This window comes from Lontra canadensis, unplaced genomic scaffold (assembly GCF_010015895.1).
Source record: "Lontra canadensis isolate GAN:19392208 unplaced genomic scaffold, GSC_riverotter_1.0 scaffold125, whole genome shotgun sequence".
NCBI lineage: Eukaryota > Metazoa > Chordata > Mammalia > Carnivora > Mustelidae > Lontra > Lontra canadensis.
Window position 1 is genome coordinate 4,805,117 of NW_022631119.1, and position 24,546 is coordinate 4,829,662.

Consider the following 24,546-nt stretch of genomic DNA (forward strand, 5'->3'; position numbering starts at 1 on the left):
TTTTTAAAGATTTTACTTATTTGTTTGACAGAGTGAGAGATCACAAGTAGGCAGAGAGGCAGGCAGAGAGGGAAAGGGGGAAGCAGACTCCCTGCTGAGCAGAGAATCCGATGCAGGGCTCGATCCCAGGACCCTGAGATCATGACCTGAGCTGAAGGCAGAGGCCCAACCCACTGAGCCACCCAGGTACCCTCCAAAACTGCGTATTACTAAGTGAAAGAAAACAACCTAAAAAAGTCACAGTGCCTCCCTGGCCAAAGGTTTTTTGTTTTGTTTGTTTGTTTGTTTGTTTGTTTGTTTTTAAAGATTTTATTTATTTATTTGACAGAGAGAGATCACAAGTAGACAGAGAGGCAGGCAGAGAGAGAGAGAGAGAGGGAAGCAGGCTCCCTGCTGAGCAGAGAGCCCGATGCGGGACTCGATCCCAGGAACCTGAGATCATGACCTGAGCCGAAGGCAGCGGCTTAACCCACTGAGCCACCCAGGCGCCCCTGTTTTGTTTTTTTTAAAGATTTTTATTTATTTCTTTGAGAGAGAAAGAGAGTTATCACGAGTAGGGGGTAAGGATAGAGGGAGAAGCAGACTCCCCAATGCACAGGACTCCATGGTAAGTCCCTGGTATCATGACCTAAGCCTAAGCCAGGTGCTTAACTGATTGAGCCACCCCGGTGCCCAAAAAAGTCTTTTAAGCTCTCAACATGTGGTAATATACAGAAAACAAACCAACACACACACACACACACACACACACACACACACGTGTGTGTATTACATGTATACATATACATTGATCACTGTTTTTTTTAATCCTACTTTTTGATGAAATGGCCATCAAATACAAAGCCATTTTTCAAACTTCCCTTTTCTTTGAGATATAATTGCTGGATAATGTTGTATTATGAATTTCTCGTTTTTTTTCCCCCTGCCCCTTTCATTACAAGTTTACTCAGATCCCTAGAAGTAAATTCAGCACGGGGGCACCGGGCTGGCTCAGTTGGTACAGCACATGACTCTCGATCTCGGGGTGGTGAGTTCAAGTCCCATGTTGGATAGCCTACTTAAAAGGAAAAAAAAAGGTAAATTCGGCATCTACAGGGTTAACATGCTGGCTGCTCAGAGATCCCAGCTAGACTAGGTGGGGGTTCTGTGGCCTCCTTGCTGAAGAGATGTCCCCCCCCCCATCCTTCGCACTCAGGTTTATCTAAAGCTTCGATCCCCCCCACCCCCGAATGGATTTAACCAGCTGTCTTCTCCCTTGGAGGGGAGAGCAAGGCAAACCTTTAAACTTTTCAGTTTAACTAAAGCCCATCTTTGGAGGATGCGGCCCCTTTCTGGAGCAAGGTGGGAGGAGAAACTCCACTACAAACTCAGGTTTATTGTCTTTGACCCCTAACTTTTGGGGGAATGTTTGCGCCTTTCCCTCTCCTGCCTAGAATAAAGTGGAAAATACCAAAGGCATCACCAGGCTTAAGGGTTTTCCTCACTATAGCTGGAACCTGCCCAAGTCAGCCAGGTCCCCAAGGGTTGGACCTATTGTTTTAATTCCCTAGCTAACTTTTCCCTCTTGCAACAGACAGCACCTGGGCTGTTTCAGACCATGGGTAACGGAACTCTATGGCCACCAGGCACCAGGGTCTTGTCATCCCTCACCGTTCTCCCTTTACCCCAAATCATGTTGTGGCCATATTTGAGTCAGGATCCTTCTATAAGTCCCACCGCTGCCACGTCTGTGTGGGTTTGTGTGTGTATAATCCTAGGAGTACCTCATGCTCAGATATTTGCTGGAAGGACTCATGAAACTCAGTACGTAGTTGTACTCGCCCCTGAGATTTTCTACAGGGGTGCGGTTGTACGCACAACTGGGTCATAAGGGACAAAGATACAGACACTGGAGGGTTATGTGCAGGTTCCTTGGGTCCTCCCCCTCCTCAGAGGGGTCCTGCCAAGTGCACTCTTGACCCAGCAACAAAAGTGGAGCCACAGGTGTGTGATGCCCAAGGAAGCTCATCAGAGACTCAGGCAGTTAGTCCTATAGACACCTTCTTTCTGCCTGGCTAGTACCCAAACTCCAGACCCCCAGAAGATAGCAAGTGTTCAGCACAAACCATACTGTTCACACAAATAGTCTAAGAGCCACGTATCAGTTAGGAAACGGTGGGAATGCTTCCAAAATTCGAGTTCCCAGATGCCATCTAAGGGCCAACCTTGCAAATAGGCCTTTTTTTTTTTTTTAAGATTTTATTTATTTATTTGACAGACAAAGACAGTGAGAGAGGGAACACAAGGCAGGGGAGTAGGAGAGGGAGAAGCAGACTTCCCGCTGAGCAGGGAGCCCGACATGGGGCTCGATCCCAGGACCCTGGGATCATGACCCAAGCTGAAGGCAGACGCTTAATGACTGAGCCACCCCTACACAGGCCTTTTTTGTAGATTTTTAAAATTTACTTGTTAGAGGGAAAGAGAGAGCACAAGCAAGGGGAGTGGCAGGCAGAGGGAGAGGGAGAAGCAGGTTCCCTGCTGAACAGGGAGCATGACACGGGGCTCAATCCCAGACCCTGGGATCATGACCTGAGCTGAAGGCAGACGCTTAACCAGCTGAGCCACTCAGGTGCCCCAACAAACAGGCCTTTCTTTCTCTCTCCTTCTTCCCTCCCTCCCTCCCTTCCTTCTTTGTTTCCTCCCTCCTTCTTTCCCTTTCCTTTCCTTTCTCCCTTCCTTCCTTCCTCCCTTCCTTTTTTCTTTTCCTTTCTTTCTGAGAGAGAGGTGGGAAGGGGTGAGGGGAGAGAGAGACTCTTCAGCAGGCTCCACACCCAGCGTGGTGCTCGATCTCATGACCTGAGCCGAAATCAAGAGTCAGATGCTTAGTCGACTGAGCCAACCCAGGGCCTTTTCAAGAGGCCTTTGTAAGGCAGAGCCACCTAGCTTAGCCCTTTGGGGGCAGTTATTGAATTGACGTGACCATCGTGATTTGGATGGTTATATTGTAGTTATGCAGGAAAATGTCCTCAGATGTAGAAAATACCCATGAAAGAATTTTGCAGTGATGCTGGAAACGTACTACATGTTTCAGGGGGGAAGAGCTTTGTGCCATACCCACACAGTCTCTGCTACGTTTGAGACTGTTTCAAAATAAAAACATATTAAAAAAAACGGTGTGGGAGAGCGGAGAATCAATGGGGATGTGGGCTTAGGATGGGCCATAAGTTGATAAGACTGGTGCTGGAGAATAGAAACATGGTTAGAACACTCGTCTCTCTGCTTCTCTATGTATTTCGAATTCTCCATAACCAAATAAAACAAGCGAAAACCCGTCACCAAAGATGCCTTTGAAATGTAGTTCTTTCTGGAAGAGGAGGGAAATTGCATTGGAGGATACTATGTATTTGTCTTCTATCTCTTCTATACACCAATACACACCAGAAAATGAGATAAGCAAAATTAAAAAAAAATCACCACAACCAGAGATCATTGCACTAACCCTGTAACACTGTAGCTAATATATATATATTTTTAATTATTTTACATAAGCTCCACGCCCAACCTGGGGCTTGAGCTCATGACCCTGACATCAAGAGTCATATGCTCTATGGACTGAGCCAGCCAGGTGCCCCTACAGGTAATATTCTTTTTCTTCTGAATATAAATACATACATATCTATATACACACGCATATCCAGAAGGTCACCCAGGATATAAGTAATCGTATGTACATGTTTGTGTATAAAGTGGTATCATTAACTTTGGTGTGCGCGCGCGCGCGCACACACACACACACACACACCACTATAACATATGCCAAAAATTGAGGGGCGCCTGGGTGGCTCAGTGGGTTGAAGCCTCTGCCTTCAGCTCAGGTCATGATCCTGGGGTCCTGGGATCGAGCCCTGCATCGGGCTCTCTGCTCTGTGGGGAGCCTGCTTCCTCTTCTCTCTCTGCCTGCCTCTCTGCCTATTTGTGATCTCTGTCTGTCAAATAATTTAAAAAACCTTTAAAAAATATGCCAAAATTGAATTACATGGCTGCATTTTTTTAAGGCAGTGGTCTGCACCTTTCCCTTCCTAGATGTTTCCCATATTCCTCATATCCAAATTCCCCCACTTGACCCAAAAATGCCATCTAGAGCTGAACTGTCCAAACCAGTATCCACGAGAGCCCCGCATACTCCCATCTGGTCATGACTCTGCTGTCTGTTTCAACCTGTCACAACTCCTTTTTTAAGAACCTGGGCAAAACATGCCACCTCTGGGTGTGTCTGGCTGCTTCACTGCCTGTATTTCCCTTCTACTGCAAGAAAGAGGCCAAAGGCCTGACCCCTCCAATGAGCAGTTCATCCTGGAATACAGTAAAGTACATTTCAGGGGCATTAGGCTGGTTCCATCGGTAGAGTGTACGACTCTTGGTCTCAGGGTTGTGAGTTCAAGCCCCACACAGGAAGTAAAGATTACTTTAAAAATCTTTTAAAAAAGAAAAGAAGGGGCGCCTGGGTGGCTCAGTGGGTTAAAGCCTCTGCCTTCGGCTCAGGTCATGATCCCAGGGTCCTGGGATCGAGCCCCGCATCAGGCTCTCTGCTCAGGAGGGAGCCTGCTTTCTCCTCTCACTCTCTGCCTGCCTCTCTGCCTACTTGTGATCTCTGTCTGTCAAATAATAAATAAAATCTTTAAAAAAAAAAAAAAAAAGAAAGAAAAGAAAAGATGACCTAGAACATCTCACTAACCCACCAGCCGTGAGTTAGCCATGACCCTGGACTGGAGTGAGGACAGCCTGATCCTGGCTCCCATCTAGAAAGCCACAAATGATGGGACACCTGGGTGGCTCACTCAGTTAAGCACCTGCCTTCAGCTCAGGTCATGATCCCAGGGTCCTGGGATCGAGCCCCATGTCAGGCTCCCTGCTAGGTAAGGAGTCTATTTCTCTCTCTGCCCCCTTCCCTCCGTTCATGCTGTGTCTCTTATTTCTCTAATAAACAATAAAATCTTAAAAAAAAAAAAAGTCACTAATGTGGTGTACACACACCCTCTGTCTGATAATCTTTGTCTGAACCGATGGTTTCCTCAGGGCTTGGGAAAGATAATGTTCGCACTCTTCATTCTTTCTACTAAAACCCCTTCTATTGGGAGTTTCTTCTGTAGTTTCCCCTCCTCCACTGGGACAATTTGTTGCTTTTAAGCCAAGCAGTAAACAAGACAATAAAGTTATATTTCCTATTTCAAAGATCTGAGGCACTTTTGGCAAAATAATAAATTTATTACGTATGATCGGCAGATAGTTGTTGTGGATATATTATTCTCTTGATGTTTGCGGAAAATTTCAAAATAAAATATAATATTATACAACATACAATCACAGGGGTCCTTGAGGATCTCCACACATTTTTTGAGCTGGCTGACTTTCAGCTGCGAGACCTGGTCCCAGCCTTGAAGCTGAGGGAGGTTAAGTTTGCCACCCAAGGTGGCTGGAATTTTCCCAGCCATAAGGATGAGAGTCTACTTGAGATCAGTGGCCTTCTCTAAAGGGTCAGATAAAGCCCGCTGACAGCAGAAAGGGGAGGAGACAGGGCAGAGGGGACTGGGGCTGAATCAGAGGGCCTCCGGGGAGAGGACTGCCCTGTAACAGCAGCAGGAAGCTCTGAAGAAAGAACTTCCTTCTAGTAGTTTCTAGAACCTGAAGAGGGGTCCTGGCAGAACCCTCCAGGAGTACCCATGATGCCAGGGAGGTACACATCCTTGGTTAATGAGAAGTCCTGGCCAATGGTCCCCAGTTCTGGAAGGCACCACTCAGGTTGTTGTGCAGGGACTGCCCTCCACTAAGACAGCTGGGCTCGGACGACCACACTTGAGTTGGTCACACGGGCTCCATAGTGACCAGCCCAGAACTGTGTGTCCTGGCCCCAGTGTTCGAAAGACACAAAGCGGACACCCATCTTGATGTTGGAGAACACGTGGGTGACCTGTAGGTAGAAAAGACATCAGGCGTGTTGTGCCACAGCCGCCTTCTCGAAATCTGAGCCTGGGGCCTTCTGGCTCAGTGGAATCGCATGGTTCCTCATCCTAATTCCTGTCCCCTGAAGTCTGGGCGGGCGGGTTTTGTTCGTAACCGCCAAGTGACTTGAAAACTAAGTCAGAAAAGGCAATGCAGCTTCTGTTGGTTTCTCTGGAACCTTCCTGGCGGAATCCTGAGCCACTAGTAAGTGGAGTCTGGCTGCCCCGAGGTGGCCATGACGTGAGGAAATCCAGGCCAGCCCTCACAGAGAGACCCCACATGGGAGCTCTGGGACTAAATGAAGCCACCAGCTGCTGGATGTACACATACACACACACACACACACACACACACACACACATACACTCTGGGACTAAATGAAGCCACCAGCTGCTGGATGTACACGTACACACACACACACACACACACACACACACACACACACAAACCCCACCAGGCCTTCGGCTCCAGCCATTGTCTGGAAGCAACTACCCGAGAGCCAGGAACCAGAAGCATCCCCAGCGGCGTCCTCCTTACGGAAACCCCAAGAAGTAACAGATAACCTCCCCAGGCCGATCAGTTCCCCCCTGGTCCCTGCCAGAGACTCACCTGAAGGCGGAGACTCACCTGAAAGCAGACATTGTTGTTCCACTGTTGGATGGGAACGGGCATAGCAGAGAATTTATCCAGCACAGTCTGGTTGGCATCTAGAAGTTGGACAAGGAGTCGGTACATACAGCCACTGTCGTGTCGGGCTCCCCACCTGTGGAGGAGGGAGGCCTTGAAGGCTGGACGTGCCCACCTCATCTCTTTGGGTGTCTGCCTGCCTCTCCCCCAGAATGGCCTCCCCATGTATGCAAACCCAAAACGAAGTCCTCCGCTCAGCACGACTCGTGTCACCTGGGAGCTCGGCCCCACTGTGGACCAGTGACTCAGAACCTGCATTAAACGAGGTCCCCAGCTGGTCCACAAGCACACGTGTTCTCAAAGCAGTGACCCAGAGCAGCGCCCTTCAAGGCACCTCCTTCTGTTACCATTAAGGTGACAATGGAAATTGCTCATTGTTCAAACAGTGGCAAAGATGTGATTTCCAGTGGATATGCTGACTTTTTAAAATACAACTTTCAGGGGCGCCTGGGTGGCTCAGTGGGTTAAGCCTCTGCCTTTGGCTCAGGTCATGAACCCAGGGTCCTGGGATCAAGTCCTGCATCAGGTTCTCTGATTAGAAGGGAGCCTGCTTTCCCCTCTCTCTCTGCCTACTTGTGATTTCTCTCTCAGTGTGTCAAATAAATAAAATCTTAAAAAAATAAAATAAAATAAAATAAAACTTTCATAGCAGTCATTGAAAAGGACAACAGGAGGGGCACCTGGCCAGCTTAGTTTGTGGAACAGGTGACTCAATCTCGGGATTGTGAGTTTGAGCCCCGTGTGGGGTGGAAAGATTATTTAAAAATAAAATCTCTAAAAAATAAAATAAAGGATCATTGGACTCTAAATATATTTAGTCATGATGCGATACCCAGCAACATAAAAACAATAACAACATAACAACTTCCAATGTCCATCGATGGTAAATGGATAAATTACAGTAGATTCACGTAATAGAATAGTATATAGCAAAGAAAGCAAACTTATTGTAGTTATGCACAATTAGGAATCAGTTTACAAACATGCAGTTGAAAGAAGCCAGAAACAAACAAACATATACTGTGGGATCCTCTCTGTCTCTCAAGTACAAAAACGGATGGAACTTATCTACGGTAACAGAATTCAGGACAGTGGACCCCTGGGTGGGTAGTGATGGGAAAGCAGCTAACACGGATGCGTTCACTCTGCAATAATTCAGAGCTGCGTACCTAAAATACGTACACTTTAAATAAATAAGTTAATTAAATATGTAAACTTAAAAAATGTATAATTCTGATGTATAAAACTTTAACTTTTAAACTTTTAAGGAGTTAAAAGTTTAACTCAAGAATAATGTGTTATAAAAATACACAAATTCAGGGGCACTTGGGTGGCTCAGTGGGTTAAAGCCTCTGCCTTCAGCTCAGGTCATGATCCCAGGGTTCTGGGATTGAGCCCTGCATTGGGCTCTCTGCTCAGCAGGGAGCCTGCTTCCTCTTCTCTGCCTGCCTCTCTACTTGTGATCTCTGTCTGTCAAATAAATAAATAAAATCTTAAAAAAAAACCCAAAAAACAAAAAACAAAAGAAATACACAAATTCAGTTTCTTCCTTCAGAGACGTCACATCATTCTACTTCTTAGAATTAGATGCCTGCTCTACCTCACCCACACAATTCTGTCCTCATGTAATAGCAACACTTTCTTAATTTCTTCTGACTACTCAAGACTGCCCCTCCATACTGCGTTCTGCCAACCACAGACCAAAATATTCCTATATGAATAGAAATTAAACTTTTTTCCTGTGATCATAAAGATCTAAGTGTTAACGTTTTCTCATTGGGATTGAGTTATTACTCAGTAATGGCTCCCAGAGTTGGCTGCAGGTTAGAATCATCTGGAATGTTGAAAAGATATTGTATAGCAAAGAATTTATGGTGCCTGCGTGGCTCAGTTGGTTAAGCGACTGCCTTCGGCTCAGGTCATGTTCCTGGAGTCCCAGGATCGAGTGCCACATCAGGCTCCCTGCTAGGCAGGGAGTCTGCTTCTCCCACTGACCTCTCTCCTCATGCTCTCTCTCTCTCACTCACTCTCTCAAATGAATAAATAAAAACTTAAAAAAAGATTGAGATATTCTCTATCTTAAAAAAAAAAAAAAAGAATTTAGCCTTGTCCAGAGGTTATGGAAGGTTCTCTCTGGACCCTGGGAATGTTATGGCTGCTGGGAGTTTCTCTGTTCTCCTGGGGAGCTTGCATCATGCTGGATAGCCTACCAATGGGATTCCAGTGGGGGCTGGCCATATCCACCCAGATAGTCTCACCGTGGGGGCTGGCCACTCCAGAAAGACCCCACAATGTGGCTTAGGCTATGTCAGGTGGTATCAACTGACCAGGAGTCTGAGATTAACCAGGTGATGAAGCCCCAGCAGAAATTCTGGGCAATGAAGCTCAGGTGCGCTTCCCAGGTCAGCGATATTCCGTGTATATTGTCACACGGTTGCTGGGGCAGGATTGCATCTTGACCCCAAGGCAAGTGAACCACAGAAGTTCTGTGCTTCCATGCTGCCCTAGCTCTTCTTCCCTGGGCTCATTTTTGATCTGTTACGTTTTCCTTGTAATAAACTGTATTCATGGGGCACCTGGGTGGCTCAGTGGGTTGAAGCCTCTGCCTTTAGCTTAGGTCATGATCTCAGGGTCCTGGGATCGAGCCCCACATTGGGCTCTCTGCTCGGTGGGGAGCCTGCTTCCCTTCCTCTCTCTCTGCCTGCCTCTCTGTCTACTTGTGATCTCTGTCAAATAAGTAAATAAAATCTTAAAAAAAAAATCCCATATTATAAAACAAAACAAAACCGTATTCATGTGAGTCCAGTGAGTTCTAGGAGTCTTTCCAGTGAATTGCAGAAGGTGAGGGTGGTTTTTCTGAATTCCCCAAACTTGCAGCTGGTGTCAAAGGGAGGATGGTCTTGGAGACTGTGCCCTCTCACTTTGCAGTCAGCTCTAAACTTCTCAGATACTGAGACCCGGCTCTCTCCCAAAGGTGCTCTGATTTAACTGGGATGGGGCGTGACCTGGGCATTGGGAGTTTTAAATGATCCTGTATAATGTGCAGCCACATTTGGGAACCAATGATTGTTACAATCAAAGGGCACACTGCTGGCCAAAACAGCACAAATATGTTACAGTAGTTTGATAACTGATGATTAAATTAAAAACAATTTTATTATAAAACACATGGTCTAATGAGACAGATTTGCAGAGGGTGGGTAAGTTAGGGTGTCTTTAGTTAAAAGTGAATCTGGGGACACCTGGGTGGCTCAGTTGGGTAAGCATCCAACTCCTGATTTCGGCCAGGACATGATCCCAGGGTTGTGGGATTAAGACCTACGTCCCGCTGTGCTCAGCTGGGAGTCTGCTTGGGATTCTCTCTCTCCCCCTCTATCTGTCTCTCCTCCCTGCCCCCAGCCTCTCTCGAAGAAATAAATAAATCTTGAAAAAAAAAAAAAAAAGCGAACTTGGGGGCATCTGCCTGGCTCAGTCAGTAGAACATGCAACTCTTAATCTCAGGGTCATGAGTTCAGGCCCCACGTCGGGCACGGACCCTACTAAAAAACAAAACAAAAGGGTGCCTGGGTGGCTCAGAGGGTTAAAGCCTCTGCCTTTGGCTCAGGTCATGATTCCAGGGTCCTGGGATTGAGCCCCACATCGGGATCTCTGCTCAGCAGGGAGCCTGCTTCCTCCTCTCTCTGCCTGCCTCTCTGCCTACTTGTGATCTCAATCTGTCAAATAAATAAATAAAATCTTTAAAAAAAACAAAAAATGAAAGTGTAAGTGAATTTGGTAAGGCTGCAATTTCAAGCAGTTAACTTTGCCTAACTCTCCAGTAGTCTTTACGTCGGGGGGGAGGGGGACACACACCATAGTGAGGGACTTGTTTTTTCTGTAAGACTGAGGACTCTGAGAGAGGGACTGGACAAGGACAAATCATATACATCTCACCAGAGATGTGATGTGTAGCTGGTAATTTTAGAACCAGGGAACACAGCTGCAGAAAATACGACATTGCCTCCCTTGAAATGATCTGGGTCACGTATCCCAAGGAAAGTCTTCGCGTACATATAACCCTCGTTTCAAGACCATCACTACAGAGGATATGCTCCGCAGAGGAGTCTGAGCCTAATTTCAGGTCTCACCAATTCCTTGCTGTGCCATCAGAGCTAATCTCCTCCCCTTTCTGAACCCCTCCACTGCTAGAAATCTGACACCTTGAAATATACATTCTCAGAGGATGGAGGCTCAAAAAACAAAACAAAAAAACAAAAACCTGAAAAAACCCAACTAAAATAGCTCACTCTTATGAAGCGCTGGTTATGTGCTTGACATGTAAACCTATCTTATAAAGATAGGGAAACTGAGGCACACTGAGACTTGCCCAAAGCCACAAAGCTGTAGAGCCAGGGACTTGGCAAGTCTGGCTCCAAAATGTCAATTTAGCTAACGACCCTACTCTGCGTCCTCCTAAAGCAAGGAGCATGTCATTCGCAGACAAGACTGAGCTGGGCCAAGTCCTCTGTAACGGGATCCAATGAGGCATCTTGCAATCCAGCTCCATTTGGGGGTGAAAAGAGGGGTTCAGTGGTTAAGTCATTCACATCCCTGAGCTTCATCTCTTTATCTGTAAGGGGTTGTTAGTGGCGGTCCCGGTGAAGTCACCCATGCAACGGTCACAGCGCCTGTGGTCAGCGCTGAGCAAAGGGCTGTTTCTGTCATCATACTCACCAATCAGAGACACAAATCTCAATCTTGCCACTATCTAGCAGCTCTGGCCACAAACCCTCCTCCTCCAGGTCCAACACCTGCTTTTTGCGACACCAGCTAGGAAAGAGGGAGAAAGGTCAATGAGAACAGGCAGGTCTTCCTCACAACGGGCCTGGCCCTTGCGGGGTAGGGGCATTCACCTGAAGGAAGACACGAAGCAGGTCTGCGAGGGGGCCCCGGGCACCGTAGACCTGTTGACCTCCACCACCCAGCCGTCCCCACCGTGCTGCACCATCCATTTCCGGAGGCCTTCTGTTAAATACGAGAGGCTTGCGCCCAAGTTCCTCGCCCGCCCACCCGCCGGCGGCCACCTCCCACCTACCCCGACGAAGCCCCGCCCCCGGCCCCGCCGCCCCCGGCCCCGCCGCCCCCGGCCCCGCCGCCCCCGGCCCCGCCCCCCCCGGCCAGCCGGCCCGCCAGACCCCCAGGCGGGCGCTTCCCCACCCTGGCCGCAGGGGTTGCGGATGAGGTTGCGTCCGATCGGGCGGCGCTCGCAGAAGCGGCCCAGGAGGCAGGGCCTGCCGGCGCGGGCAGGGGGCAGGCAGCTGCGGGCGAGCGGCAGCAGGGTGCCGTGATCCCGGGCCAGGATGAGCAGCCACAGGGCCTGGCCGTCCACCAGGGCGCGCCAGCCCCGGCACACTTGGCGGCAGCACCCCAGCAGCGTGCGCGGAGGCACGTGGCTCAGCACCACCAGGAGCAGCTCCGGTGGCAGTTGGCTCAGGTCCAGCGCCTCCTCGGGTTCGGGCTCCGGCGCGGGGACCCGGGCGGGGCGGCCCCGGGAGGCCGAAGCGCCCATGGTCCCCCGCCCAGCCCGCGCCAGGCCGGGCGGTGACTGCGGGAAAGTAAGGTCAAGGAGGCAAGGGCCCGCAGCCTCCGCGGCGCGCGCGCAGCTGCCGCCGGCCCCGCCCCGGCCCCGCCACGCCCCGGCTCCGGCCCCCGGGCTCAAATCCCCAGCCTCCCAACCGGTCCTTCCCAGCAGCGGATCCAGCCAGCCGGGTGCACCCGGTGCTGCGCGCTCCCACCGGGGCGGCTCAGCCCCGCAGTCCTACCTTGGATCAGAGCCAGGGCTCCTCACCCGCAGACGCTCTCCTGTCCCCCGGCGTCCCCCTCCCCTCCTCCATCCTTTTACTTGCCAGCCCCTCCCTTTTTAACAGCCCGCATTCCCACCCTCCACCCCATCCTCTGGTCCGCGGGTGTCCGCGCTCTCATCCCTCTGGTCGCCCAGCGGCCCCCCCCCGCCCCGCCCCCAGCCAGCCGTCCTGCGCCATCCTTGTATTCGCCAGACCCATTCCTTCCCCGGTAGTCCCGGAGGAGGGGAGAGGACTATCAAACCAGGCCTGACGGCTCAGACCGGGGAGGGGCGGGGCCGCCGGGATCCAGGGTCGGTCTACACCCGCCCGCGAGACGCCTGGCGAGGAGCGACTGCCGTTATTTTGGTCAGGCATCTGGGCGGGAGGCCTCGTATCGCTTCGACTGCAGTTATTTTCGTCAGGCATCCGGGCAGGAGGCTTCAGACCCGTCCAGTCCTTCAACAAATCCCCATCACCTTTATGATAGGGCAACATTAACCCGATTTCACAGGAGAAAAAACAGTTGGGGTAGGCGCCAAATGCGTATCTATTTGACTCCAAAAACAAGTGCTCTAACCAGAAATAACACTGATTTCCGTTTACAGAGCTTCTTCCTACCGGTCAGGATGGCAAACCCATTGAGGCGGGTACCGCTATGTGCCCCCTTCACAGATGAGAAAACTGAGGCCGGCAGAGGCCAAGTGACTGCCCAGGGTCACACAGCTAGTAGGTGACAGCTGGGATTTGAACCCAACCTGGTTGCCTCTATACTAACTGTATCCAGTGAAAACAAAATGTAAGCCACACATGCAATTATAAATATCAGCAAATAAAACCAGACGTGGATCCTTGTCCGAGCGGAACTTAGATGATGAACAGAAGACATAATAAGCAAATTACAGCGTGTTGGGGAAATAATTAAAAATAAAAATCTCCTGCCAGCCCCAGGAAGACCTCTCTAAACAGGAAAGAAGGGAGCAGTTTTATTATTAAAGCGTTAAACCAGAGGACAATGGGTATGGGCCTGATGAACATGAGACATGACATGTAAATTACATAGTGTTAGAAGGTAATTAAGCTGTGGAGGAAGAGACTAAGAAGGGGAATAGGGCACAAGCAGTCTGGGTGGGAGACCTTAATTCTGAAAGAGTGACTATTACAGTGGCCTATTTCTTTTCAACACATAGGTTTTCAATATACTCTGGACGTTTTCAAACCTGTCCAAAAGTGGAACGGTGTAAGGAGTACCCAGGTCCGCGATTACCTCCTGGCCAGTCGGTTTTCATCCCCGCTCCTACCCACTTGCTCCCCGCGGAAAACTGGAAGCAGATCTTAGACATTACACCCTTCCCTCTATAATGAAAATTACTTTTTCACGTAATAGGTCAGCTGTAGAAATCTTTTTGATAATGAGGTTATGAAAATTGGTTATGACCCGAGTATATGAGTTCAAAAAAGTTTTTTAAACCTATTTTTTAATTAATTAATTAATTAACTTGATAGAGATCACAAGGAGGCAGAGAGGCAGGCAGAGAGGGGGAAGCAGGCTCCCCACCAAGCAGAGAACCCGATGCGGGGCTTGATCCCAGGACCCTGAGATCATGACCTGAGCCAAAGGCGGAGGCTTAACCCACTGAGCCACACAGGGGCCCCCCAAAAGTTTTTTTTTTTAAAGGTTAAAAAAATAGCTTAAGAACTATAAGAGAAGAAGGCAACACTGACAAGTCAGATTGCTTCCCATTTCTCAATTCTTCTCAGAGGCGATCTCTGTGAACTCTTGGAATGAGGGCCCAAGCTGCACCTGAGAAAAAGAAAAACAGACGGGGTGCCTGGCTGGCTGGGTCGGTGAAGCACGAGACTCTTGACCTCAGGTTTGTGAGTTTGAGTCCCACCTTGCGTGTGGAGATTACTTAAAAATAAAATCTTAAAAAAACAAACAAGGGGGGGGCGGCTGCTGGGTGGCTCAGTTGATTAAGCATCTATTTGCCTTAGGCTTGGGTCGTGATCAAAGGGTCCTGTGATCTTGATCATGATTGTGACCGAGCCCCTGAGGGGAGTCTGCCTCTCTCTCTGCCCCTCCCTCCTGCTCTGCGCTCTCTGGCTATCTCTCTCTCTCTCTCAAATAAATAAATAAAATCGTTAAAACAAACAAACAAATATAAGCGGGTTCAAGAAGTGCCTGTTCACTGATGAACAGAATAATGGGAGGAGTGGGGTGGTGAACCCAGCCCCCCAGGGTCCCTTTGGGAAAGTTATGGGGGGCATTTTGCTGCCACGGGAATGGGGGAAGCCAGCACAAGACAATGCCACTCAGCAGAGAACTGTCCTGGATTCATTCCTTCTCATAATTGGTGTCCCGTGAATTCTGATGTAGGAGGAGGAAAGCCTGTTGATCTGAGCCTGGAACACAGTTCCATTCTGCATATCAATGTAAAGTGGGTTAACACGGAATTGTCCAGGGGATGCCGATACTGGGTCAATCAGAAGACTGCGCTTGGCTTGGTGGGAACTTGAATGGTTATTATCCGATTCACAAAACCAGAAAATCTCTTCATCTAGGCAGGGCCAGCTGTGGGTTTGATGGGGTGCTCCAGGGACCCCACAGGGAGAGAGGAATATCCTGGGGCTACATCAAACTCCCCAGGGAGATTTAAAAAAAATGCAGATACTGAATCATCAGGTCTGTCGGTATAACAAGTTATCAGGGGATTTTGAAAATTAAGTCTCTCCTTTTATCTCACGTTTATGTGATAGTTATTTTATGAACATTTTAAGAATTATCTGTGGAGGTAGGTTTCATTAGCTAAGTATTTCATTTCAAAAACATAAAGGCGGCCTGAGAAATTATTTGCCATAAATCAGGGAGTTGGCAGGGCGCCTGGATGGCACAGTGTAAGGTTAAGCCTCTGCCTTCGGCTCTGGTCATGATCTCAGGATCCTGGGCTCACTGCTCAGTGGGGAGCCTGCTTCCCCCTCTCTCCCTGCCTGCTGCTCTGCCTACTTGTGATCTCTCTCTCTGTCGAATAAATAAATAAAATCTTTAGAAAAAAGAAAAGCAACTCGCTTTAAAAAAAATCAGTGAGTTGGCTCTGATGGAGATAGGGTGGGAAGGGCTCCCCTGTGTGTGTGGGGGGGGGATACTGGTACTTCTCTCCACTGGAGGTGTGTTTGGGAGGCTGGGGGGACAACTGCCCAGCCAGTTTACAGAGGTAGAAACTCTGGAACATTGAGGTCTTGGGAGGTAGGCTGTGCGATTAATTCCAAGGGCATCTAAAGGTCACCAGCTTGGTTTCCATGCCCCCCGCCTCTCCTATCCAGAGGCTACTGGGTGTATTTTGATCCCAGGAAAAGAAACTTGACAGCAAGTAGGCCCTTTGTATGGAGGGAAGGTCGGAGGGAGCAGGTAACTAGTAAACCTTGCTCTCAGATGGTTGGGGAGGTATCTATACAGAAGCCAACTCTCAGAGGCGGTTGGGAATAAAATCCAGTCCTTTCTTGAAGTATGATTCAGCCCTCCCTGGAATGTCTATTTTCCCTAGGACGGGGGAGAAGCCGGGGTGTCAGTGTAAAATCCTCCAGGCTCTCCCCACAACCCAGCATTCTTGGGGGTCAACCGCTCATCCACTAATGAAGAAAAGAGCCACACAACCCACAAACCTTCTCTGCCCACAAGAAGTAATTCCCCCAACTGAAGCCACACTTGGATATAATCAAGACCTTAAGAAAAGTTGGACCAGGGCTAGTTTTTAAGATTAAACACACCAACAAAATAAGAGGCTTTAAAGAATCAAAAGACACACCTAGTAGCCTTTGACAAAAATAGGGTCAGGCAAGCCAGGGGTGTGTGTGTGTGTGTGTGTGTGTGTGTGTGTGTGTGTGTGGTCTGAAGGGGATGGGGAGGGTGAGGAATCCACCCCTTTCCCTGTCTGCAGCCCAGGGTATTGTGGTTTTGCTAAAAAGGGGAGAGAGGGGAAGAGAACCTTATCTTTTAGAGATACACCCTGCAAGTATTTTTGGAGGTAATGCTAGGATGTCCCAAGTGCTTTAAATAATCCAGTGGGGTCGCCTGGCTGACTCAGTCCATAGTGTTTGCGACCCTTGGTCTCGGGGTTGTGAATTTGAGCCCCACGTTGGGTGTAGAGATTACTGAAAAAAAAAAATCTCAAAAAAAAACCGAAATAAGATAATTCAGTTGGAAGGGGGGCTGGGTGGAAGTATAGATTTAAAAGATGGACCACAAATTGCACTAACCTCAATCATCAGGGAAAAACAAGTTAAAACCAGTAACACCCACTAGAATGATGAAAACACAAAAAACTCGAGATGGAAAACCAGTGTGGGAATGTGGAGCGATGGACTAGAACCCTGTCCACGGCCTATGGAGACAGGGGGCTACCATGTCGGAAAATTGTTTGATAGTACCTACTAGAACAGAATGTGTACCAGTCACAGAAAGACAAAAACTGTAGGATTCTGCTCTTATGAGGTACCTAGTACCTAGTAGAATGGTGAGCGCTGGGGGTCAGGGGCTGGGGGGAATGGGGAGTTATTAATGGGTACAGAGGGTTTTTTGTTTTTTTTTTTAAGATTTTATTTATTTATTTGACAGAGATCACAAGTAGGCAGAGAGGCAGGCAGAGATAGAGGAAGGGAAGCAGGCTCCCCGATGAGCAGAGAGCCTGATGTGGGGCCTGATCTGAGGACCCTGGGATCATGACCTGAGCTGAAGGCAGAGGCTTTAACCCACTGAGCCACCCAGGCACCCTTAATGGGTACAGAGTTTCAGCCTTACAAGAGTGAAAGAGTTCTGGAGGTTAGTTGCACAACAATGTAAATGCACTTGACATCATGGAACTGTATACTGGAAACGGGATAGATGGTAAATTTCACGGGCACCCGGGTGGCTCAGTCCGTTAAGCACCTGCCTTCAGCTCAGGTCATGATCTTGGGGTCCTGGGATCAAGCCCCGCATCGGGCTCCCTGTTCAGTGGGGAGCCTGCTTCTCCCTCTGTCCCCTGCTCCTGCTCTCTCTCTCGCTTTTTAAGTTCTCTTTCTCAAATAAAATAAATAAAATTTTTAAAAAGATGGCAAATTTGACATTTTACAGAGTTTTTAGAGTTTTAGAGTTTTTTACATTTAAAAATATTTTTTAGGGGCACCTGGGTGGCTTAAAGTTAAAGCCTCTGCCTTCAGCTCGGGTCAGGATCTCAGGGTCCTGGGATCGAGCCCCGCATGGGGTTCTCTGCTCGGTGGGGAGCCTGCTTCTCCTCTCTCTCTCTCTCTCTGCCTACTTGTGATCTCTGTCTGTCAAATAAATAAATAATTTTTAAAAATCTTTAAAAAAATAAAAATATTTTTTACATTTAAAAATATTAAGATTCCTTTTACAAAAGCAATGAAAACCTTGAGGTGGCTCCAAATGAATCCAACAAAAGAAACACAATGCTTTGTGCAGAAGTATATAAAACTTTATTAAAGGGCGTTAAGTACAAGTTACCTAACGACACACAAAAGAACAAAGATTCTACACATTGCCTCATGGACAAATCCAAAAGCACGTCCTCGGGGTACACATGACCTTGGAGGCTGGTGAGCACAATCTACCATACACAGAACTTAAAATTACATAAAACAATGCTATATGTATAATCCTTGTGACAGACATGTAGAAGGAGATGTGATCGGGAGAGGCGAGTTGGGATTGGAGAAGGGGGAAGGCACACAGAGGAGTATTTGGGTTGTCAAAGCTAGCGCTTGAAACCCACCAGTCTTGGCTTCAGAATCCCTCTAGGCTCTATGGATTCATGGCACCTGCCTCCACCTGAGCCCGGAGCACCAGCCCCTTGCTGAGCCTGACTGCTTCATCCAGTACCCGCCCTGACCAGATGCCCCCCACACAGCAGGTAGGATGTTGGCTCAGGCAAGTTCAAACGTCATCCCAGGGTAATCCTGGCAGCCCCTGACCTCCCCATTCATACACCAGAGTTAGAATCCCCACAAGAAAACCACCTCTCCAGACCCATGGCGTCCACACTAACACCAATTCCCTCCACCAGATCTGGAAGCAGACAGACCCAGCACTGCTTCTCCTGAGCTAGGCAAGTCATCTGTCTTCTGTCAGAAGTAAAAGCAATAGCCCACATTTAATTCAGGAAGAGACCAAGCTTCCATCTCTGACATATACTCCTCTGTCCCATGCAGAACTAGTTAAAATGAACTGTGAACCGGTGAGGAAATGCCACAGTTAATTCACAAATTCTACAAGCATTTATTGAGCACTGACTGTTTTCCTGGCTAGGTGCTGGGGAACACGGGAGCAAATGCAACAGGCAGAGCATTTACCCTCTTGGAGCTGAAAGCAAATAAGTAAAGATGAAAATAAATGAAGTATATAGGAGGTGGTAAGTACTATGGGAAAAGAAAAAAAAAAAGAGGAGGGGTATAGAAAGGACAGGGAATGAGGTTGAAGTTTCAGGCAGGGCTCCCACAGAGAAGTTGACCCTTGAACTGAGATGTGAAGGGGATAAGGGATTAGATCATATCCATATCTGGGGGAAGGAGTACTCCTGGAAGGGAGAACAGCAAGTGCAAAGGCCCTGTGGCAGGACCAAGGAATAATAATAAGGCCTATGTGGCTGGAGTCCAGGCAGGAAAGGGGAGAGTGGTTGAAAAACGCCCCCAGAGAGGTGATGGGGCAGGCTTTGGGCGTTTTGTCTTTTCCCCTGGTAAGATGGAGACACGGAGAGCTCTGAGCAGGGGAGATGTGACCTGACTTAGGTGTTCACAGGTGCCCTCTGCTGCTTGTGGGAACAAGAGGCTATAGGTAGCATGGGAGGCAGGATGGTGCCATGATAAAAGTGTCAGGAGAGGCAATTAGACTGGACTGGGGCCAAGGCATGGGAGCAGGGAGAAGTGGATGCTTCTGGATAGCTCTGGAAATGGAACGGACAAGATTTGCCTGAGAATGGGTGTGGGGCAGGAGGGCCACACAGAGGATGCGTTGGTTCCCCAGGCAAGCATGTGTTTGTGGAGTCCTTGTCTACAGAAATGATCAGAAATGTGGTCACCAAATTCACGGCCCCAGGTGAGGTGTGGTGAGGTACCACCCAAGACTTAGAATAATGGGGGCACCTGGGTGGCTCAGTGGGTTGAAGCCTCTGCCTTTGGCTCAGGTTGTGATCCCAGGGTCCTGGGATCGAGCTCCGCATCGGGCTCTCTGCTCAGCAGGGAGCCTGCTTCCTCCTCTCTCTCTGCCTGCTTCTCTGCCTACTTGTGATCTCTGTCTGTCAAATAAATAAATAAAATCTTAAAAAAAAAAAAGACTTAGAATAATGGGCACAGAAGTACTTGTGCATCTTCTTACTGCTCAGCCCGTGCCCGTGAGGGTCCAAGTTCTGTCCCTTGATGCTCTTCAAGGCCAGGTGTGTCATTGCTGGCTAATCTAATAGCCTTCATCACGCAAGAGAGGGAACAATCTTCTATTACTCACTCTTCTTGTCTCTGCTCATCTCTAATGCCATTTGCTTAACTCCGGTGACACTCTGGCTCATGACATTGCTTCATCCTTTGTGCTGCCATGAACACCTGCTTCTGGTCCCTCCCGCAAAGGTTTTACTGGTTGACGCAGACCCCAAAGGCAATACCTACCCGGCCAATGCAGGGAAACGTGAGTGAGAGTTTTTCTGGCCCTATTGAACGATCCTGTTTGGAATTTCATAGCAGGAATGTAGAACACACCTTCGCAACTGGTCTTCCTTAGGCTTTTTAGGCCATAATGCCTGTTAACCTTGACCGTGCCTTCCGCATACCACGACCAGTGAGGATAAGCAAAACACAAAGGGGGAACTCAGGTCCGCGGGCACACCGCTTAACACGGTGGGGGAGCATCTCATTGCCTATCGCCTGGAAGGGCCCAGGCTGTGGCGGGCTTGGGGTCTGGATAGCCCTGCCGATTATGGAGCAGACCGTGGCCTTTGAAAGCCTCATGTCTTTTTGGGGGCAAGCAGGAGGTACAGGCCGTGAAAAACAGTTTCTGTGGTAGAGTAAAAAGATCTTCATAGATAACAGAGAAAGGAGAGAAGTCCTCTCTGAAGGGACAGAGCCTTATTGTAAAACCAAATTTACTAAATAAATCCTTCCACAAAACACAATTTACTCAATATTTACTAAACATAATTCCCAGACAATAGCCTGCTGTCCAGGAGCAAGAATTCCTGGCCCCTTAAAGGTCATTTTCTGGCTGGACTAAGAAGCAAACTGACATGAGAGAGCCTCGCAGGACAAAGTCAAATTTAATAGGCGCACAAATGGAGAATCCACATAGACGTGGAAATTCCAAAGACACTCGGGCAAAATGAGGTCCGTGTGTCCTTCTGAAGTAAGGAGCAGAGGGTATGGTCTGCGCTTCAGAGGAAAACAATGTACTCCATGGGTTTGATAATTAGAAGTTTGCCTGACCCTACAGATGGGTCCCTCAGATGAAATTTGTCTCTGTTAATAACCATTATTCTGGGAAAGGCCCCTGATTGGGATTCTTCTGTGTGGTTAAAGCAGGGGTCAAAGTTTCTCTTGAGCTCATAGGGTCGCAAGTGCCTTCAGCTCAAAATAATCCACAGGTCAAAAGGGGACCACGTTCTGGGGGACCTGTCCTGAACCCCTTCACTGTTTAGACCAGAATACAACCCGAGTATTAAATAATCTGTATCGTCTGTTAATATGCTAGAGCAGCATCTAGAACTCAGCGAAACACTTAGACCTCCTGGTTACTTAAAGGAGACAATAAAGGATATGGATGAAGAACCAGATGGAGACACAGAGGGGGGTGGGTGTTTCAGAGCTTCCCGAGCACAAACACTTCTATCCCTGTGATAGAAACACTCCATAGCACTTTCCCCCAAGTCCTCTAAGCTAGGACAGCAGCGCTGTCTGAGTGGGTACCCTGACTTCAGGCCGGGACCCACTGAAGGCCCATGGGGACAATCCAGGACAATCTCCCCAGCTCAAGACCCATCACATCTGCAGAAGACACCCTTTCCACATGTAGGGGAGGAAAGATTTTCCCTTTATCCTCCCGATTCCTTGGCTTAGACTATGTAATAAAAGACAGATTAATAAGAGGAAAACAAGTTTACTTGAGATAGGGAAACTGAAGGGATTCCATGAAAATTTGCTATTTGCCCCCTTTCCTGGTTCTGTTCTTTCTGACCTGCGCAACCCCCCCATGCCTTTTAAAGAGTTTGTTTGTTTGTTTGTTTTTTAATTTATTTGACAGACATCACAAGTAGGCAGAGAGGCAGGCAGAGAGAGAGGAGGAATCAGGTTCCCTGCTGAGCAGAGAGCCCGATGCGGGGCTTGATCCCAGGACCCCGGGACCATGACCTGAGCCTAAGGCAGAGGCTTTAACCCACTGAGCCACCCAGGCGCCCCACCCCCCATGCCTTTTAGTACAAATAATGTATGTCCCCCTTGCAAGCATCAAGGAGTTAATGGTATCTTTGGAGGCTTCTGGCACAATAGATAATATCTAAGGAATGACCTGGTGACAATGACCAGGCAAGGCCATCATGCGCACATTCCAGACAACTGGCACTAGACATGTCAATGCCAGAGTGACTTGCAGAGGACCCCTGGACCCTTGTCATGTTCGGACTTCTGGCTGATTCCTAGATGCCCGAGAGGCCATCTGGTCTCCTCTTCCTTCCTGAGCATCTGAGATGCCCCATCTGTATCTGCTCTCTCTCTAGATCTTCAGTAAACTCTGCCCTCACATCCTCTGGGCTCGCATTTGGTTTCTATCCTGTGCAAAGTCAAGGACCTTCTTGGCTGGTCCTGCGAGAAACCCCCCAACCCGAGTCCTCAAACCCAGCCTGCCTGCGTCATATTCACATGTGTACCGCAGACTTACATGGGAAATACCCAGGGAAACCGAATAACTCCTTCAGATGACCCAAGCCACCACCTTAAATACAAAAAAGACAAAAGGACCTTGTGGGTGTGTGTGGGGGGAGGCCAGTTATGGGAGGTTACCAGACAAAGTGGGGTAAACAAAGGTAAGGTTGTGTGTAAACTTCAGTGGGTGCTTTCTCCAGTGATAAGATGTTCTTATGACCCATGGTTGTCTTTCCCTTCCTGGGACAGGGAGACACTCTTACTCATAGAGATTTCCTTTATTTATTTATTTTTTTAGATTTATTTATTCATTTTTGAGAGAGCAAGGGAGCTAGTAGAGGAGGGGCAGAGGGAGAGGGAGAGAGAGAAGCTCAAGCAAACTCCCCACTAAGCCCAGAGCCTGACTCGGAGCTCGATATTATAAGACCCTGAGATCATGACCTGAGCCGAAAGCTAGAGTCTGTTGCTTAACCGCCTGAGCCACCCAGGCACCCCTAGAGATATCCTTTATAAATGTAAATTCCCCTGACGAAAGGGTCACTTCAACTCTGTCTTCAGAGTTTTTGTTGTGTCTGCGGTCTCTCTCAAAATCATCAGCTCAAAATAGTCCTTATGCCAAAGACTTGTAATTTGGGATGGCATATTCTGCTGCCCTTCACATGTATGGTAACATTCATAGTTTCCAGAGACTGGGACCTGGATATATTTGGACCCTGACTGATAGTTGTTGGTATTGAAAGTGGTACCAGGAGAATAGACCCTTAGGGATCTGAAATTGATCTGAAATGGATTCTTTTATCAGTTACTTAAATGGTCACCTGTGGTCACCTGTCATTTATAGGCTCCGCTCCATTCCACACCGGACCTCCCATTGACCAAGGATGAGGATCCATCAGGGCTGTCTGCTTGCTTGTTCTTATTCCTATTGTATCCCTGAAACTCCCCTTAAGTGCAACGGTCCTCATAAGTACATAACTAATGTTCTTGGTCTCCCGTGGGCTAGATGGTGTAAGCCCACCCCACGTCCACCTCAGCCAGGGTCCAATGCAACAGACTGGCATGTGGGAAAGGCTGTCATGGACATCAGATGTCAACTGGGTCTACCTGTGGTGGGCACTGTGGAGGCCGCCCCACTCCCTTTCAGTCACTTGTCCGCTGAGGAGACCGCACAGTGGTGGGAGCCTGATTCCGTCTGAGGGGCTGGTCCTGATGAGTCAAACCAGTGAAACCCATCACCTTTGGGAATAATTGGTTCAGGAACAGGCACTTGACCCAGTGCCCTTGGGATGCCAAGGGATGTTTCCTGGGGCGTTTCCAGGAAAATGTTAAAAAAAAAAAAAAAAGGATCACAAATCTAAGAAAAATTTGTGGTTTGCTAGAATGATCTGGAAGAAGGAATGAGGGAAAACGCCTACAAGCTGGATGATTACCTCATTCCCCTTCCTTGAGAGGTGTGGATTGGCAGCTACAAAAGGAGGAAGTAAAAGATAAAGGATTTCCTTTAGGACCATAAGTTATGGGGCAAGCTGCTTGTGGTGAAATCTTACAACATTGGGAAATAGTGTGGGCTACTGACTTGGCAATCAAGCAGTAGATAAGACACAACTTTGCAAAACCATCAACAAAGATACTCATGACACCTGAGTGGACTACAGTATTGGTCCAGGATGAAAACAAAACACAACAAAATACAGAAATCTGCTCCTGTGGATTGAGATTGTAACTTTTCCTCTAAATGTCAGTTTATGTGACACACAGATCTGTCTATGAAGGCAGCTGATCTCTTATTTGACCTGTCTTTTGAGGGCCACCTGAATATGCCTCTTCAGCATATAGTTTCTTTTGAGCTAAAGGCCATCAAGAAGCAGCAGGTGTAGGGAAAGCTCTAAAATCAGGGCACAAGAGTTCCTTTTACAAAGGAAATGTATATTTATAAAGGAAATTTCCATCTGTAGAGAGGTCTCCCCCACTCCTTACCAGGAGCGGGAGGAATCTTGACAAGTGTCATCAATGAAGAAGGCAGGATTCAATCTGCATAGCAAACCTTACTAAAAAAATACCAGTTTATGATGATTTCCCTGGTCACCTTCCCTTAACTTGTCTCTCCCTCCCAAAAGCCTCAAATCCCTTTTCCTTTGTTTTAGCCTCCAATGATATATAAACCCAAGGT

The 24,546-nt window shown here is 48.2% G+C and overlaps 2 protein-coding genes across 5 annotated transcripts in view; both read right to left on the reverse strand.

Annotated features, from left to right (window-relative positions):
- FBXO27 (F-box protein 27) overlaps nucleotides 1-12,580 on the reverse strand; it is a 34,715-nt gene extending 22,135 nt beyond the window's left edge. The window contains exons 1-6 of one of the 4 annotated variants that reach the window (XM_032842207.1): nucleotides 12,468-12,580; nucleotides 11,863-12,250; nucleotides 11,559-11,670; nucleotides 11,380-11,475; nucleotides 6,607-6,742; nucleotides 5,224-5,947 (exon numbers count right to left, since the gene is read on the reverse strand). In XM_032842207.1, coding sequence (XP_032698098.1) covers nucleotides 5,804-5,947; nucleotides 6,607-6,742; nucleotides 11,380-11,475; nucleotides 11,559-11,670; nucleotides 11,863-12,214 — 840 coding nt within the window. In that variant the 5' untranslated portion in view covers nucleotides 12,215-12,250; nucleotides 12,468-12,580 and the 3' untranslated portion in view covers nucleotides 5,224-5,803. Of the gene's footprint in view, nucleotides 1-5,223; nucleotides 5,948-6,606; nucleotides 6,743-11,379; nucleotides 11,476-11,558; nucleotides 11,671-11,862; nucleotides 12,432-12,467 lie in introns of those variants that run through there. The other 3 variants (XM_032842205.1, XM_032842209.1, XM_032842208.1) reach the window with 3 other exon arrangements.
- Nucleotides 1-24,546, reverse strand: part of FBXO17 (F-box protein 17) — a 95,681-nt gene that overhangs the window by 51,758 nt on the left and 19,377 nt on the right. The window lies entirely within an intron of this gene.